Source organism: Pseudophryne corroboree, chromosome 6 (genome assembly GCF_028390025.1).
Source record: "Pseudophryne corroboree isolate aPseCor3 chromosome 6, aPseCor3.hap2, whole genome shotgun sequence".
NCBI classification, from domain to species: domain Eukaryota; kingdom Metazoa; phylum Chordata; class Amphibia; order Anura; family Myobatrachidae; genus Pseudophryne; species Pseudophryne corroboree.
The window spans coordinates 349,638,018-349,655,088 of record NC_086449.1 but is presented as its reverse complement, the minus strand read 5'-3'; the positions used below and the strand labels follow the sequence as shown (position 1 = coordinate 349,655,088).

Genomic DNA, 17,071 nt, shown 5'->3' with positions numbered 1-17,071 from the left:
TCATGATTTTGGATTTTTCCCATTCTTAAAGTCTATTGGAGTAAGGACTCTTTTTTCAAATTTTTAAGTGATATGCGTAAATTCTACAAGTTTGACACCTTGGCCGATGAAGACCTCAAGTTCGGTCAATCGGTGCTGCAGGGTCATCCGCACTCTCCCGCCCATACTTGAGCTTTGGTATAAACCCCATGGTCATGAAGTGGACCCCAGCATCCTCTAGGACGTATGAGAAAACAGGATTTTGATACGTACCGGTAAATCCTTTTCTCCTAGTCCGTAGAGGATGCTGGGCGCCCGTCCCAGTGCGTACTTTACCTGCAGTTTTGTTATTAGAGTTACACAAGTTGTGTTATATTAGTTTCAGCATGTTGCTGTAATTGGTTCATGCCTGTTGGCGTGTGTTCTGTTAAATGCCATGCGTGCGGCATTGTTGAGGTGTGAGCTGGTATGTATCTCACCACTAGTTTAAAGTAAATCCTTTCCTCGAAATGTCCGTCTCCCTGGGCACAGTTCCTATAACTGGGGTCTGGAGGAGGGGCATAGAGGGAGGAGCCAGTTCACACCCATTGAAAAGTCTTAAGAGTGCCCATGGCTCCTGCGGAACCGTCTATACCCCATGGTCATTAAGTGGACCCCAGCATTCTCTACGAACTAGGAGAAAAGGATTTACCGGTAGGTATCAAAATCCTGTTTTTTCTATCAAATACATACAAATATTAGACACTAGGTGGTGCTATCTGTTCTCTCAGTTACTTCTTAAAATAAAGAAATACAGTTAATTTAGAAACGTAATCATAAAATATCAGCAGCTACGTATAAATACTTGGATTATTGCAGTAGTTTACACATATTTGAGCAAACTCCTCATCCTCAATAGGAATTATACCAGAAATTCTGTGTCTGTGATGATGAGCTTGACCAATATTAACGGTTTTGGGCCTGACCAGTGGGCCACCTTTATTATGTCCTTTTACGTTTCAGTTAGGCTTATGTGACGACGAGTGTACCTATTTGGACACAGTTCAGGCTTGTGAATGACACGTTACGTCTACACTCAGGAAAAGAGCCCTTTTGACATCAGGTGGTTTGCTAGAAGAGCCAGAGATCATGTGGACGGACTCTGCTGGGGAAGCTCCGCACTCCTGTACCGCACTGCACAAAACAAAAAATCTGAACTTGCAGAAAAGTGTTGAGCAAACACTGGCTCATAGGGTCTGCCTTCAGTTACACTATACTAGTGTATGACTAGTGTTGGTAGCTCTTCAGTGTAGTGGAACTTGTAGTCCTATTACTCTGAAAAGTCATAGCTTACACTCAGGACAGCAAAGGTAGAGCAAAAATATTTGTGCTTGCTCCCCTCCCATACTTCTGCCACTAGTGTGAATCATCCACCTTACCAAAATCAGCTTTTCACAAAACCATTTATTTTAGTTGCAGCATTAATGAAACTGAGTAAGTGAGACATACATACAAAGTGCGTTAGGTTTCTTACAGTGTGTATCCGAGCCCCTCTAGAATCATCATTCCATTTCCCTGCTGTATCGGGAGGACAAACCAGAATGATATAATAAGGCTTATCAAGAAGAACATGAGGTGCAGTAGAAAGTATCCTAGAAGGATATATAAAGGAGAAATAAAGAGAATGTATCATTATAAGTCAGAATGCGCTCTGTCAGATGAGTGATTCAATCTGTACTTGATAAGTTCCACTGATGTCCCACTTGCCACTCATTATATCCCGGATGTACTGTATAAGAGTGCCCACTAATATATGGCATGCCTTTGACCATTGTATATCTGTACAGAGCAGAATATGCTCATCATGCTCTCTAGAGCATAATTAGATATTTCTGGATCCCATACCAAACTTTTCTATGGTTCCCTGTGTACATGCAGCAATATCACACCTCCTTTTCTGATGTTTCCTCTACTGATCAGTTAGTGGCTGATGGTATACAGTAGGGTCTGGTGCAGAGCGGGACCTAAGCCAGTTTGTATAGTGTAACACATAAAATCACTTTGCGCATGGGTAGAATAGCAGCCTCACACATATGTCCCTATGTAGAGGCCTAATTCAGACCTGATCGCAGCAGCAAAATCTCTAATGGACAAACCCATGGGCCTAATTCAGAGTTGATCGCAGCAGCAAATTTGTTAGCAGTTGTGCAAAACCATGTGCACTACAGGGAGGGCAGATGTAACATGTGCAGAGAGAGTTAGATTTGGGTGGGGTGTGTTCAATCTGAAATCTAAATTGCAGTGTAAAAATAAAGCAGCCAGTATTTGCCCTGCACAGAAACAATATAACCCACCCAAATCTAACTCTCTCTGCAAATGTTATATCTGCCACACCTGCCCAGAAGACTCTGAATATTAGAGAAAGTGCAAAGACTCAGGCACACAGAAAATCACTCATGGGTTCATCCAATTCAGAATCAGCTCCGCAAGTTTCTGTTTCACCTACCCCACAGTAAGTAGGCAATCTGATTTCCTGTATATCTGATGCTGGCTGCCTGAAATAGAGAAACAAAAAAGTAAATAAAAGGAACCTGAATACCTCTATTATATTTACTATATATATTTGTTATTTACGAAGAGGTAAACTGGGGGAAAAATCACTGATCTCTCCTTTGGTACCACTTTTCCTGCTATTTAACGCCTTTTCAACACTTGACAAATTTAGGTATGCCACCGTCTCCATAGAGACCTATGGAGACGGTGGCATACATCAATTTGTCAAGTGTTGATAAGTATAGTTTGATGCCTGAAAGAAATATTCACAGAATGAGTGTGTCACCGAGGGACGGAGTAATTTCAGTGGGTCTCCACAGGACTGTTTCCTGAAGTCCTATGGAAAGGTCTTCCTTATCTATAGTGTTACTTACGGCTACCCTGCCTGTAGAAATACTTGGCTAGGGCACTGTATCTTGCAGTACAGTTTAAGCTTATCATCTGGGGGAAAAAAAATTCTGGTTTACAAAAAAACAAACAAAAATGCTATTTGATTAGAGGACTTGGCACCTACTGTATTTACATAGAAAACAATACTCACAGAAAGTCACTATATAACATCACTGAGGCTTTGCCCACACTATATAGAGCACTGCACTGAGCCTATTATTGTTTGACAGTGTAATAAATGGAGAGACTGACAGACTGGGGTATATTTACTAAAATTTGTATTTTCCCGTCTGAGGTCAAAGTTCAATCACGAATGATATCGAAAGTGTAAAGTTGCAACTTTTTGAATTTATTACGACTAATTTACTAAGCTGTCGTATTCTGCATTTTCGGATTTACCGATGTCGATGTCATTCGTTTTTTTTTGCAGTGTTTTACGTGAGTCCCCCCCCCCTCCTAAGCCAAACCAGCCTCGGGCTCTTTGAGCCGGTCCTGGTTGTAAAAATATGGGGGGGGGGGGGGAAATGTCAGGGGTTCCCCCATATTTAAACAACCAGCACCGGGCTCTGCGCCTGGTCCTGGTTCCAAAAATACGGGGGACAAAAAGCGTACTACAGGTACCAGCGGGCCCGGTTTTCCACCGCGTGCTGGTACTTGTGGTTCTCCAAGTACCAGCTTGTGGGGGAGGCTTGCTGGGACTTGTAGTACTGCTACTAAAAACAATATTTATTTTTTGACAAAAAGGCTATCAGCCTCCCATCCGCAGCCCTTGGATGGGGGGGGACAGCCTCGGGCTTCACCCCTGGCCCTTGGGTGGCTGGAGGGGGGGACCCCTTGATTGAAGGGGCCCCCACTCCTCCAGGGTACCCCGGCCAGGGGTGACTAGTTGGTTATGTAATGCCAGGGCCGCAGGGACCTAGATAAAAGTGTCCCCCGGCTGTGGCATTATGTATCTGGCTAGTGGAGCCCGGTGCTGGTTTCAGAAATACGGGGGACCCCTACGCTTTTTGTCCCCCGTATTTTTGGAACCAGGACCAGGCGCAGAGCCCGGTGCTGGTTGTTTAAATATGGGGGAACCCCTATCATTTTTTTCCCCATATTTTTTCAACCAGGGCCGGCTCAAAGAGCCCGAGGCTGGTTTTGCTTAGGAGGGGGGACCCCACGCTTTTTTTTTTTTAAATAACACTTTCCCACCCCTTCCCACTGAAAAACATGCACGGATCTCATGGATCCGTGCATGCCTATCCAAACACAGGGAAAAAAAGCAGGTCTGTTTTTTTTTAGGACTTTTTCACGAATTGTATTTCAGCACGGCAGTGTTTGGCTATTGTCGGCAGTGTTTGTGGTTTGCACTTTTTAGTAAATGACCGATTTCTACCAAATTGCAGGCGTATTTGACCGATGGTGTATTGATTCGTAATTTTTTCCTAGGACTTCCAAAATATTACGAATGCCCTCATCACTGCCGTGATTTGAGTTTAGTAAATTCCCGAGATGACACTTTGAAGAAAAAACGTCATCTCGGTCAAAATCGGGACCTTAGTAAATATACCCCACTGTGTTCTATAGAAACTCCTGTTAGGAACAGCAATAAGAAAACATGGTTGTGTAAAAATAAGATTTTACTTACCGATAAATCTATTTCTCGTAGTCCGTAGTGGATGCTGGGGACTCCGTCAGGACCATGGGGATTAGCGGCTCCGCAGGAGACAGGGCACAAAACTAAAGCTTTAGGATCAGGTGGTGTGTACTGGCTCCTCCCCCTATGACCCTCCTCCAAGCCTCAGTTAGGATACTGTGCCCGGACGAGCGTACACAATAAGGAAGGATATTGAATCCCGGGTAAGACTCATACCAGCCACACCAATCACACCGTATAACTTGTGATCTAAACCCAGTTAACAGTATGACAAACGTAGGAGCCTCTGAACAGACGGCTCACAACAATAACAACCCGATTTTTTTGTAACAATAACTATGTACAAGTATTGCAGACAATCCGCACTTGGGATGGGTGCCCAGCATCCACTACGGACTACGAGAAATAGATTTATCGGTAAGTAAAATCTTATTTTCTCTGACGTCCTAAGTGGATGCTGGGGACTCCGTCAGGACCATGGGGATTATACCAAAGCTCCCAAACGGGCGGGAGAGTGCGGATGACTCTGCAGCACCGAGTGAGAGAACTCCAGGTCCTCCTCAGCCAGGGTGTGCCCCTGACCAAGTAGCAGCTCGGCAAAGTTGTAAAGCCGAGACCCCTCGGGCAGTCGCCCAAGATGAGCCCCCTTCCTTGTGGAATGGGCATTTATATATTTTGGCTGTGGCAGTCCTGCCACAGAATGTGCAAGCTGAATTGTACTACACATTCAACTAGCAATCTTCTGCTTAGAAGCAAGAGCACCCAGTTTTTTGGGTGCATACAGGATAACAGCAAGTCAGTTTTCCTGACTCCAGCCGTCCTGGAAATCTATATTTTCAGGGCCCTGACAACATCTAGCAACTTGGAGTCCTCCAAGTCTCTAGTAGCCGCAGGTACCACAATAAGCTGGTTCAGATGAAACGCTGACACCAACTTAGGGAGAAACTGGGGACGAGTCCGCAGCTCTGCCCTGCCCGAATGGACAATCAGATATGGGCTTTTGTGAGACAAAGCCGCCAATTCTGACACTCGCCTGGCCGAGGCCAGGGCCAACATCATGGTCACTTTCCATGTGAGATATTTCAAATCCACAGATTTGAGCGGTTTAAACCAACGTGATTTGAGGAATCCCAGGACTACGTTGAGATCCCACAGTGCCACTGGAGGCACAAAAGGGGGTTGTATATGCAGTACTCCCTTGTCAAATTTCTGGACTTCAGGAACTGAAGCCAATTCTTTCTGGAAGAAAATCGACAGGGCCGAAATTTGAACCTTAATGGACCCCAATTTGAGGCCCATAGACACTCCTGTTTGCAGGAAATGCAGGAATCGACCGAGTTGAAATTTCTTCGTGGGGCCTTCCTGGCCTCACACCACGCAACATATTTTCGCCACATGTGGTGATAATGTTGTGCGGTCACCTCCTTCCTGGCTTTGACCAGGGTAGGAATGACCTCTTCCGGAATGCCTTTTTCCCTTAGGATCCGGCGTTCAACCGCCATGCCGTCAAACGCAGCCGCGGTAAGTCTTGGAACAGACATGGTACTTGCTGAAACAAGTCCCTTCTTATCGGCAGAGGCCCTGAGTCCTCTGTGAGCATCTCTTGAAGTTCCGGGTACCAAGTCCTTCTTGGCCCATCCGGAGCCACGAGTATAGTTCTTACTCCTCTACGTCTTATAATTCTCAGTACCTTTGGTATGAGAAGCAGAGGAGGGAACACATACACCGACTGGTACACCCCTGGTGTTACCAGAACGTCCACAGCTATTGCCTGAGGGTCTCTTGACCTGGCGCAATACCTGTCCAGTTTTTTGTTCAGGCGGGACGCCATCATGTCCACCTTTGGTCTTTCCCAACGGTGCACAATCATGTGGAAAAAACTTCTCGATGAAGTCCCCACTCTCCCGGGTGGAGGTCGTGCTGAGGAAGTCTGCTTCCCAGTTGTCCACTCCCGGAATGAAAACTGCTGACAGTGCTATCACATGATTTTCCGCCCAGCGAAGAATCCTTGCAGTTTCTGCCATTGTCCTCCTGCTTCTTGTGCCGCCCTGTCTGTTTACGTGGGCGACTGCCGTGATGTTGTCCCACTGGATCAATACCAGCTGACCTTGAAGCAGAGGTCTTGCTAAGCTTAGAGCATTGTAAATTGCTCTTAGCTCCAGTATATTTATGCGGAGAGAAGTCCCCAGACTTGATCACACTCCCTGGAAATTTTTTTCCCTGTGTGACTGCTCCCCAGCCTTTCAAGCTGGAATCCGTGGTCACCAGGACCCAGTCCTGAATGCATAACTGTGGCCCTTTAGTAGATGAGCACTCTGCAGCCACCACAGAAGAGACACCCTTGTCCTTGGAGACAGGGTTATCCGCTGATGCATCTGAAGATGCGATCCGGACCATTTGTCCAGCAGATCCCACTGAAAAGTTCTTGCGTGAAATCTGCCGAATGGAATCGCTTCGTAAGAAGCCACCATTTTTCCCAGGACCCTTGTGCAATGATGCACTGACACTTTTCCTGGTTTTTTGGAGGATCCTGACTAGCTCGGATAACTCCCTGGCTTTCTCCTCCGGGAGAAACACCTTTTTCTGGACTGTGTCCAGAATCATCCATAGGGACAGCAGACGTGTCGTCGGAGACAGCTGCGATTTTGGAATATTTAGAATCCACCCGTGCTGTCGTAGAACTACTTGAGATAGTGCTACTCAGACCTCCAACTGTTCTCTGGACCTTGCCCTTATCAGGAGATCGTCCAAGTAAGGGATAATTAAGACGCCTTTTCTTTGAAGAAGAATCATCATTTCGGCCATTACCTTGGTAAAGACCCGGGGTGCCGTAGACAATCCAAACGGCAGCGTCTGAAACTGATAGTGACAGTTTTGTACCACGAACCTGAGGTACCCTTTGTGAGAAGGGCAAATTTGGACATGGAGGTAAGCATCCTTGATGTCCAGGGACACCATATAGTCCCCTTCTTCCTGGTTCGCTATCACTGCTCTGAGTGACTCCATTTAGAATAGGTCTCACCGAGCCGTCTGGCTTCAGTACCACAATATAGTGTGGAATAATACCCCTTTACTTGTTGTAGGAGGGGTACTTTGATTATCACCTGCTGGGAATACAGCTTGTGAATTGTTTCCAATACTGCCTCCCTGTCGGAGGTAGACGTTGGTAAAGCAAACTTCAGGAACCTGCGAGGGGGAGACGTCTCGAATTTCCAATCTGTACCCCTGGGATACTACTTGTAGGATCCAGGGGTCCACTTGCGAGTGAGCCCACTGCGTGCTGAAACTCTTGAGACGACCCCCCACCGCACCTGTTTGTACGGCCCCAGCGTCATGCTGAGGACTTGGCAGAAGCGGTGGAAGGCTTCTGTTCCTGGGAATGGGCTGCCTGCTGCAGTCTTCTTCCCTTACCTCTATCCCTGGGCAGATATTATGGGGACGAAAGGACTGAGGCTGAAAAGACTGTCTTTTTCTGCTGAGATGTGACTTGGGGTAAAAAAGGTGGATTTTCTAGCTGTTGCCGTGGCCACCAGGTCCGATGGACCGACCCCAAATAACTCCTCCCCTTTATACGGCAATACTTCCATGTGCCGTTTGGAATCTGCATCACCTGACCACTGTCGTGTCCATAAACATCGTCTGGCAGATATGGACATCGCACTTACTCTTGATGCCAGAGTTTCGCATATATAGAAATGTATCTTTTAAATGCTCTATAGTCAATAAAATACTGTCCCTGTCAAGGGTATAAATATTTCCAGTCAGGGAATCCGACCAAGCCACCCCAGCGCTGCCCATCCAGGCTGAGGCGATCGCTGGTCGCAGTATAACACCAGTATGTGTGTGTATACTTTTTAGGATATTTTCCAACTTCCTATCAGTTGGCTCCTTGAGGGCGTCCGTATCTGGAGACGGTAACGCCACTTGTTTTTATAAGCGTGTGAGCGCCTTATCCACCCTAAGGTGTGTTTCCCAACGCGCCATAACTTCTGGCGGGAAAGGGTATACCGCCAATAATTTTCTATCGGGGGAAACCCACGCATCATCACACACTTCATTTAATTTATCTGATTCAGGAAAAACCACATGTAGTTTTTTCACACTCCACATAATACCCTTTTTTGTGGTACTTGTAGTATCAGAAATATGTAACATCTCCTTCATTGCCCTTAACAAGTAACGTGTGGCCCTAAAGGAAAATACGTTTGTTTCTTCACCGTCGACACTGGAGTCAGTGTCCGTGTCTGTGTCTGTGTCGACCGACTGAGGTAAAAAGGACGTTTTAACGCCCCTGACGGTGTTTTAGACGCCTGGACAGGTACTAATTGGTTTGCCGGCCGTCTCATGTCGTCAACCGACCTTGCAGCGTGTTGACATTATCACGTAATTCCTTAATTAAGCCATCCATTCCGGTGTCGACTCCCTAGAGAGTGACATCACCATTACCGGCAATTGCTCCGCCTCCTCACCAACATCGTCCTCATACATGTCGACACACAAGTACCGACACACAGCACACACACAGGGAATGCTCTGATAGAGGACAGGACCCCACTAGCCCTTTGGGGAGACAGAGGGAGAGTTTGCCAGCACACACCAAAAACGCTATATTATACAGGGACAACCTTTATATAAGTGTTTTTCCCTTATAGCATTTTAATATATATATACATATCGCCAAATAAGTGCCCCCCCTCTCTGTTTTAACCCTGTTTCTGTAGTGCAGTGCAGGGGAGAGCCTGGGAGCCTTCCCACCAGCATTTCTGTGAGGGAAAATGGCGCTGTGTGCTGAGGAGAATAGGCCCCGCCCCCTTTTCGGCGGGCTTCTTCTCCCGTTTTTCTGAGACCTGGCAGGGGTTAAATACATCCATATAGCCTCCAGGGGCTATATGTGATGTATTTTTAGCCAGAATAAGGTATTATACATTGCTGCCCAGGGCGCCCCCAGCAACGCCCTGCACCCTCCGTGACCGTTGGTGTGAAGTGTGTGACAACAATGGCGCACAGCTGCAGTGCTGTGCGCTACCTTCATGAAGACTGAAAAGCCTTCTGCCGCCGGTTTCTGGACCTTCAATCTTCAGCATCTGCAAGGGGGGTCGGCGGCGCGGCTCCGGGACGAACCCCAGGGTGAGACCTGTGTTCCGACTCCCTCTGGAGCTAATGGTGTCCAGTAGCCTAAGAAGCCAATCCATCCTGCACGCAGGTGAGTTGAACTTCTCTCCCCTAAGTCCCTCGATGCAGTGAGCCTGTTGCCAGCAGGACTCACTGAAAATAAGAAACCTAAAAACTTTTTCTAAGCAGCTCCTTAAGAGAGCCACCTAGATTGCACCCTGCTCGGACGGGCACAAAAACCTAACAGAGGCTTGGAGGAGGGTCATAGGGGGAGGAGCCAGTACACACCACCTGATCCTAAAGCTTTAGTTTTGTGCCCTGTCTCCTGCGGAGCCGCTAATCCCCATGGTCCTGACGGAGTCCCCAGCATCCACTTAGGACGTCAGAGAAAGTTAATTTTTTATGTGATTATTTCTTTACCAGGATAACAGGTGAACGACCCTTTACTGGAATCTCTGATACACCTTTATAAAGTTTATTCATTTCTTTTCTGAAAGCAAACAGAAAAATACTAATAAAGTCCCAACAAATATAGAAACACAGTATTTATATATATATGTGTATATATATATATATATATATATATATATATATGTCCATATGTCTAGGGTCCCTGGCACTCCGGACTTACGCTCACCTTGCTCCGGTGCCCTCCCTGCAGATCAGCGTCTGTGTATACAGTATATCCTTTGTGTGGGCGGCACTCAGAGACTTGCAACCAATATATAAAGTGCAAAAAAAGACCCCAACGGGCCAATTTAATGGTCCATTAAATTGGCCCGTTGGGGTCTTTTTTTGCACTTTATATATTGGTTGCAAGTCTCTGAGTGCCGCCCACACAAAGGATATATATATATATATATATATATATAGTCCATAGCAGCCGGCACTCCTACTCTGAAGAACAACAGGTCTCCGTGCACCAGTGTCCAAACAACATGCACTTTTCCAAAATCACGGCACTGGAGACAAGTATTGCTGAAAAATACCACTTGTATTATAGGTATATAGGTATAGGTACAAGTGGTATTTTTCAGCAATACTTGTCTTCAGTGCCGTGATTTTGGAAGAGTATATATATATATATATATATATATATATATATATATATATATATATTATATCCTTTTATCAGAGTCCTATAATGTACACTTGATACTCTGGGGTATAGAGTTCTGTGACATTGGCTTAGGCACTTTATATTTACCTACAAAATCACAAGCACCCTCTATACCCACACTGGCTAGCTAGTAGGTTAGCATTTTCTTAAAAAGCCAGAGTGGACAGAACCAAGAGTACAGAACAAGAGGAAGAGCAGAAAATAAAGTTCTCAAAAGAGAAAAACAATCTTAACAAGGATAATAGAAAAAAAAAAACCCAACAACACTGAACAAGAACATAAACAAATCTAAAGAGTGTAATAAAGGGAGGGTGTCCTATGCCCCCCATATGACTCAGAGAAAAGAATTAGCATAAGTACAAAAATCCCATTTACTCATTAACAGTGCCATAACTAGACACTCTGGTGCCCTGTGCCAGAAAGTGAATTGGTCCCCTTCCCCCCATATTTGAAACAAGTATAGCGCCAAAAAATAAAGGGCTGTGACTTCATGGGGAATGGGCTTGGCCACAGAAAAGTACCAATGCACATTACACCGAACAGTAGAGCCCCTTATACACATTACACCTGACCACACAGTAGTGTCCGTTATTCACATTACACCACACACCAGACAACAGAGCCTCTTATACACACTGCGCAAAAGTAGAGCCCCTAATAAACATTACACAACAGTAAAGCCCCTCCTCCTCATTCATCATCATTCCTGCATCTCCTCATCTTCAGTCCTCCTTCTCCCCCCACCCCACCCAGGGATCTGCAGTGCTCTCCCAGTCCCAAGAGACACTGCAGGAGACTGGGGAGGGAGAAGAGCACTCGGATAGGCAGCTGCAGTGCTCCCCACTGTAATGTGTAATGGTAGCGGTGCACCCGGCGGCAGAGAATGAGTCGGGTGCACAACTACTATTATACATTGCTGGTGGCAACAGCGCGTACAAAGGGGATCACTAGTGGATGTGAACAGATGCACCCACAGGGCAAATGCGCTGTGTGCCGAGCATTGTCCGCAACACCCTAGTTTTGGCCCTGCTCAGTTATCCTATGGGAGACATGGGATTCACTGGGGACCTCCCAAAGCGGTCCATAAGGGAGTTTATGGTCAGAAGCTTTGGTGATACAGGCCAGTCTCTATTGTGTACATTATACTGTATAGGCATCCTCTGCAATTCTGGGGTTCTATGAATGGGGTTCTATGAACATAAGTCCTCAATGTCCTAAGGACATACAGAAAGCGAGAACAGCCCACTTCTTCTAAAACTGATGCCGGTTTAAGGCCAGGATTTCAATGTTCTGATTCAGATGGAACTTTGAGACCACACTAGACTGAAGGTTTAGTCCTTAGCACACCTCTCTCTTATTGTAGGATGAGAAATTAAAATCTTCAAGACAGAGCCCCCTGATAGGTCTGTGAGCTGTGGAGACAGTGAACAGAAAGGCAGTCTTCCAGGAACTTAATTGAATTCAATGGTTTGAAACTGAAGGTGCTGTAAGACTGACAGCAACAGTTTGAGATCGAAATAAGGTATAGGGAGATGTATGCAGGCTGCAAATGCATCACTCCCTGATAGAAATCCTGCTCCTCTAATAGATTTCTCTAAAATATATATATATATATATATAAAAGAACAGTATGCGGACCGGCACTCCTCCTGCTGGACTCAGTTGCTCCGGTGCCTCCAGAACACGTGTAATGTAAACGGGCAAAAAAGACTGCGGCACTCGGAGGCTTGATGCAAAAATTATGGTGTATTGAAAATATCACCTAAACTCCAACGTTTCGGGGTTGGCATTGCTGCTTATCCTTGACAAAGGGGTGTGCCAACCCCGAAACGTTGGAGTTTAGGTGATATTTTCAATACACCATAATTTTTGCATCAAGCCTCCGAGTGCCGCAGTCTTTTTTGCCCGTTTATATATATATATATATATATATATATATATATATTGTCAAAGTCGAAAAATATCATGATGCATATGCCTTGTACTAACCCCATGCACATGCCCGCTGCACGCGCACTCGCTCTGTCGTGTGTGCGCATATTCGCACTATGCGTAATGGAGCTTCTACGGCCCTGCGCCTTGGCGCGTGGTATGCGCATTTACGGTAGGGTTTGTGAGCGTGTACCGGGCGAATCGATCGTAGCATATTTAACCCAAATAGCGTATATTGTAGTAAATATTCCCCTAGACAATGTCAGCAAGTATGTTTAGTTTAAACTGTTCCTGGACAGAGAGATTCCTCTTTACATGATAGGAAGGGTCATACAAAGGTTGAAAGGTGGTGTTTAGTATCCAGCTGTAGGGTATTTTAAGAGTAACATTCCGATGCTAGTTAGGAAAGGAACGCTCGCTCCTGCGTATAGTTATGTGCAAAAATAAGAATTTACTTACCGATAATTCTATTTCTCGGAGTCCGTAGTGGATGCTGGGGTTCCTGAAAGGACCATGGGGAATAGCGGCTCCGCAGGAGACAGGGCACAAAAAAGTAAAGCTTTTACCAGATCAGGTGGTGTGCACTGGCTCCTCCCCCTATGACCCTCCTCCAGACTCCAGTTAGGTACTGTGCCCGGACGAGCGTACACAATAAGGGAGGCAATTTGAATCCCGGGTAAGACTCATACCAGCCACACCAATCACACCGTACAACTTGTGATCTAAACCCAGTTAACAGTATGATAACAGAAAGAGCCTCTTAAAGATGGCTCCTTAACAATATAACCCGAATTTGTTAACAATAACTATGTACAGTATTGCAGATAATCCGCACTTGGGATGGGCGCCCAGCATCCACTACGGACTCCGAGAAATAGAATTATCGGTAAGTAAATTCTTATTTTCTCTATCGTCCTAAGTGGATGCTGGGGTTCCTGAAAGGACCATGGGGATTATACCAAAGCTCCCAAACGGGCGGGAGAGTGCGGATGACTCTGCAGCACCGAATGAGAGAATTCCAAGTCCTCTTTTGCCAGGGTATCAAATTTGTAGAATTTTACAAACGTGTTTTCCCCCGACCACGTAGCTGCTCGACAGAATTGTAATGCCGAGACCCCTCGGGCAGCCGCCCAAGATGAGCCCACCTTCCTTGTGGAATGGGCCTTAACAGATTTAGGCTGTGGCAGGCCTGCCACAGAATGAGCAAGTTGAATTGTGTTACAAATCCAACGAGCAATCGTCTGCTTAGAAGCAGGGGCACCCAACTTGTTGGGTGCATATAGTATCAACAGCGAGTCAGATTTTCTGACTTCAGCCGTCCTTGAAATGTATATTTTTAAGGCTCTGACAACGTCCAACAACTTGGAGTCCTCCAAGTCGCCAGTGGCCGCAGGCACCACAATAGGTTGGTTCAGGTGAAACGCTGATACCACCTTAGGGAGAAAATGCGGACGAGTCCTCAGTTCTGCCCTATCCGAATGGAAGATTAGATAAGGGCTTTTATAAGATAAAGCCGCCAATTTAGATACTCTCCTGGCGGAAGCCAGGGCCAGTAACATAGTCACTTTCCATGTGAGATATTTAAAATCCACCTTTTTCAATGGTTCAAACCAATGGGATTTGAGGAAATCTAAAACTACATTTAGATCCCACGGTGCCACCGGAGGCACCACAGGAGGCTGTATATGCAGTACTCCTTTAACAAAAGTCTGTACCTCAGGAACTGAGGCCAATTCTTTTTGGAAGAATATTGACAGGGCCGAAATTTGAACCTTAATAGATCTCAATTTGAGACCCATAGACAATCCTGATTGTAGGAAATGTAGGAAACGACCCAGTTGAAATTCCTCCGTCGGAACACTCCGATCCTCGCACCACGCGACATATTTTCGCCAAATGCGGTGATAATGTTTCGCGGTGACTTCCTTCCTTGCCTTAATCAAGGTAGGAATGACTTCTTCTGGAATGCCTTTCCCTTTTAGGATCTGGCGTTCAACCGCCATGCCGTCAAACGCAGCCGCGGTAAGTCTTGAAAGAGACAGGGACCCTGTTGTAGCAGGTCCCTTCTCAGAAGTAGAGGGCACGGGTCGTCCGTGACCAACTCTTGAAGTTCCGGGTACCAAGTCCTTCTTGGCCAATCCGGAGCCACTAGTATTGTTCTTACTCCTCCTCACCGTATAATCTTCAATACCTTTGGTATGAGAGGCAGAGGAGGAAACACATATACTGATTTGTACACCCAAGGTGTTACCAGTGCGTCCACAGCTATTGCCTGTGGATCTCTTGACCTGGCGCAATACTTGTCCAGTTTCTTGTTGAGGCGAGACGCCATCATGTCTACCATTGGTCTTTCCCAACAGTTTATTAGCATGTGGAAGACTTCTGGATGAAGACCCCCCTCTCCCGGGTGAATATCGTGTCTGCTGAGGAAGTCTGCTTCCCAGTTGTCCACGCCCGGGAAGAACACTGCTGACAGTGCTATTACGTGATTCTCCGCCCAGCGAAGAATCTTGGCAGCTTCTGCCATTGCACTCCTGCTTCTTGTGCCGCCCTGTCTGTTTACATGGGCGACCGCCGTGATGTTGTCCGACTGAATCAACACCGGTTTTCCTTGCAGGAGTGGTTCCGCCTGGCTTAGAGCATTTTAGATTGCTCTTAGTACCAGAATGTTTATGTGAAGAGACTTTTCCAGGTTCGTCCATACCCCCTGGAAGTTTCTTCCTTGTGTGACTGCTCCCCAACCTCTCAGGCTGGCGTCCGTGGTCACCAGGATCAAATCCTGTATGCCGAATCTGCGGCCCTCCAATAGATGAGCCTTTTGCAACCACCACAGAAGATATACCCTTGTCCTTGGCGACAGGGTTATTCGCAGGTGCATCTGAGGATGCGACCCTGACCATTTGTCCAACAGATCCCTTTGGAAAATTCTTGCATGGAATCTGCCGAATGGAATTGCTTCGTAAAAAGCCACCATTTTTCCCAGGACTCTTGTGCATTGATGTACAGACACCTTTCCTGGTTTTAGGAGGTTCCTGACAGGTCGGATAACTCCTTGGCTTTTTCCTCGGGAAGAAAAACCTTTTTCTGAACCGTGTCCAGAATCATCCCTAGGAACAGCAGACGTATCGTCGGAAAACAGCTGCGATTCTTGGAATATTTAGAATCCAGTCGTGCCGTCGAAGAACTACTTTAGATAGTGCTCTTCCGACCTCCAACTGTTCTCTGGAACTTGCCCTTTTTAGGTCGTGCAAGTAAGGGATAATTTAGATGCCTTTTTTCTTTGAAGAAACATCTTTTCGGCCATTACCTTGGTAAAAAGGCCCGGGGTGCCGTGGATAATTCAAACGGCATCGTCTGAAACTGATATTGACAGTTCTGTACCACGAACCAGAGGTACCCTTGATGAGAAGGACAAAATTTGGACATGGAGGTAATCCTTGATGTCCAGGGACACCATATAGTCCCCTTTTTTCCGGTTCGCTATCACTGCTCTGAGTGACTTTATCTCGATTTGAACCTTTTATGTAAGTGTTCAAAACATTTTAGATTTAGACTATGTGTCACCAAGCCGTCTGGCTTCAGTACCACAATATAGTGTGGAAAAATAATACCCTTTTCCTTGTCGTAGGAGGGGTACTTTGATTATCACCTGCTGGATATACAGCTTGTGAATTGTTTCCAATGCTGCCTCCCTGTCGGAGGGAGCCGTTGGTAAAGCAGACTTCAGGAACCTGCGAGGAGAAGATGTCTCGACTCTCCAATCTTTACCCCTGGGATAATACTCGTACGATCTAGGGGTCAACTTGCGAGTGATCCCACTGCGCCCTGAGACTCTTGAGACTACCCCCCCACCTTGAGTCCGCTTGCACGGCCCCAGCGTCATGCTGAGGACTTGGCAGACGCGGTGGAGGGCTTCTTTTCCTGGGAAAGGGCTGCCTGCTGCAGTCTACTTCCCTTACCTCTATGTCTGGGCAGATATGACTGGCCTTTTGCCTGCATGCCCTCATGGGAAAGGAAAGATTGAGGCTGAAAAGACGGTGTCTTTTTTAGCTGAGATGTAACTTGGGGTAAAAAAGGTTGGATTTCCCAGCTGTTGCTGTGGTCCCCAGGTCCGATGGACCGACCCCCAAATAACTCCTTCCCTTTATACAGCAATACTTCCATCTGCCGTATGGGATCTGTATCACCTGACCACTGTCGTGTCCCTGACATCTTCTGGGAGATATGGACAACGCACTTATCTTGATGCCAGAGAGCAAATATCCCTCTGTGCATCTCACATACATATATATAGAATGCATCCTATTAAATGCTCTACATGAATAAAATATTTTCAGTCAGGGAATCCGACCAAGCCAACCCAGCAC

The 17,071-nt window shown here is 46.2% G+C and overlaps 1 protein-coding gene across 1 annotated transcript in view; it reads right to left on the bottom strand.

Annotated features, from left to right (window-relative positions):
- The window catches only part of LOC134934568 (stimulated by retinoic acid gene 6 protein-like), a 140,630-nt gene that overhangs the window by 47,537 nt on the left and 76,022 nt on the right, over positions 1–17,071 (bottom strand). Inside the window, exons 14-16 of the mRNA XM_063929980.1 lie at positions 10,073–10,142; positions 2,465–2,513; positions 1,493–1,610 (exon numbers count right to left, since the gene is read on the bottom strand). Of these exons, the coding sequence (XP_063786050.1) occupies positions 1,493–1,610; positions 2,465–2,513; positions 10,073–10,142 (237 nt within the window). The remainder of the gene's footprint in view (positions 1–1,492; positions 1,611–2,464; positions 2,514–10,072; positions 10,143–17,071) is intronic.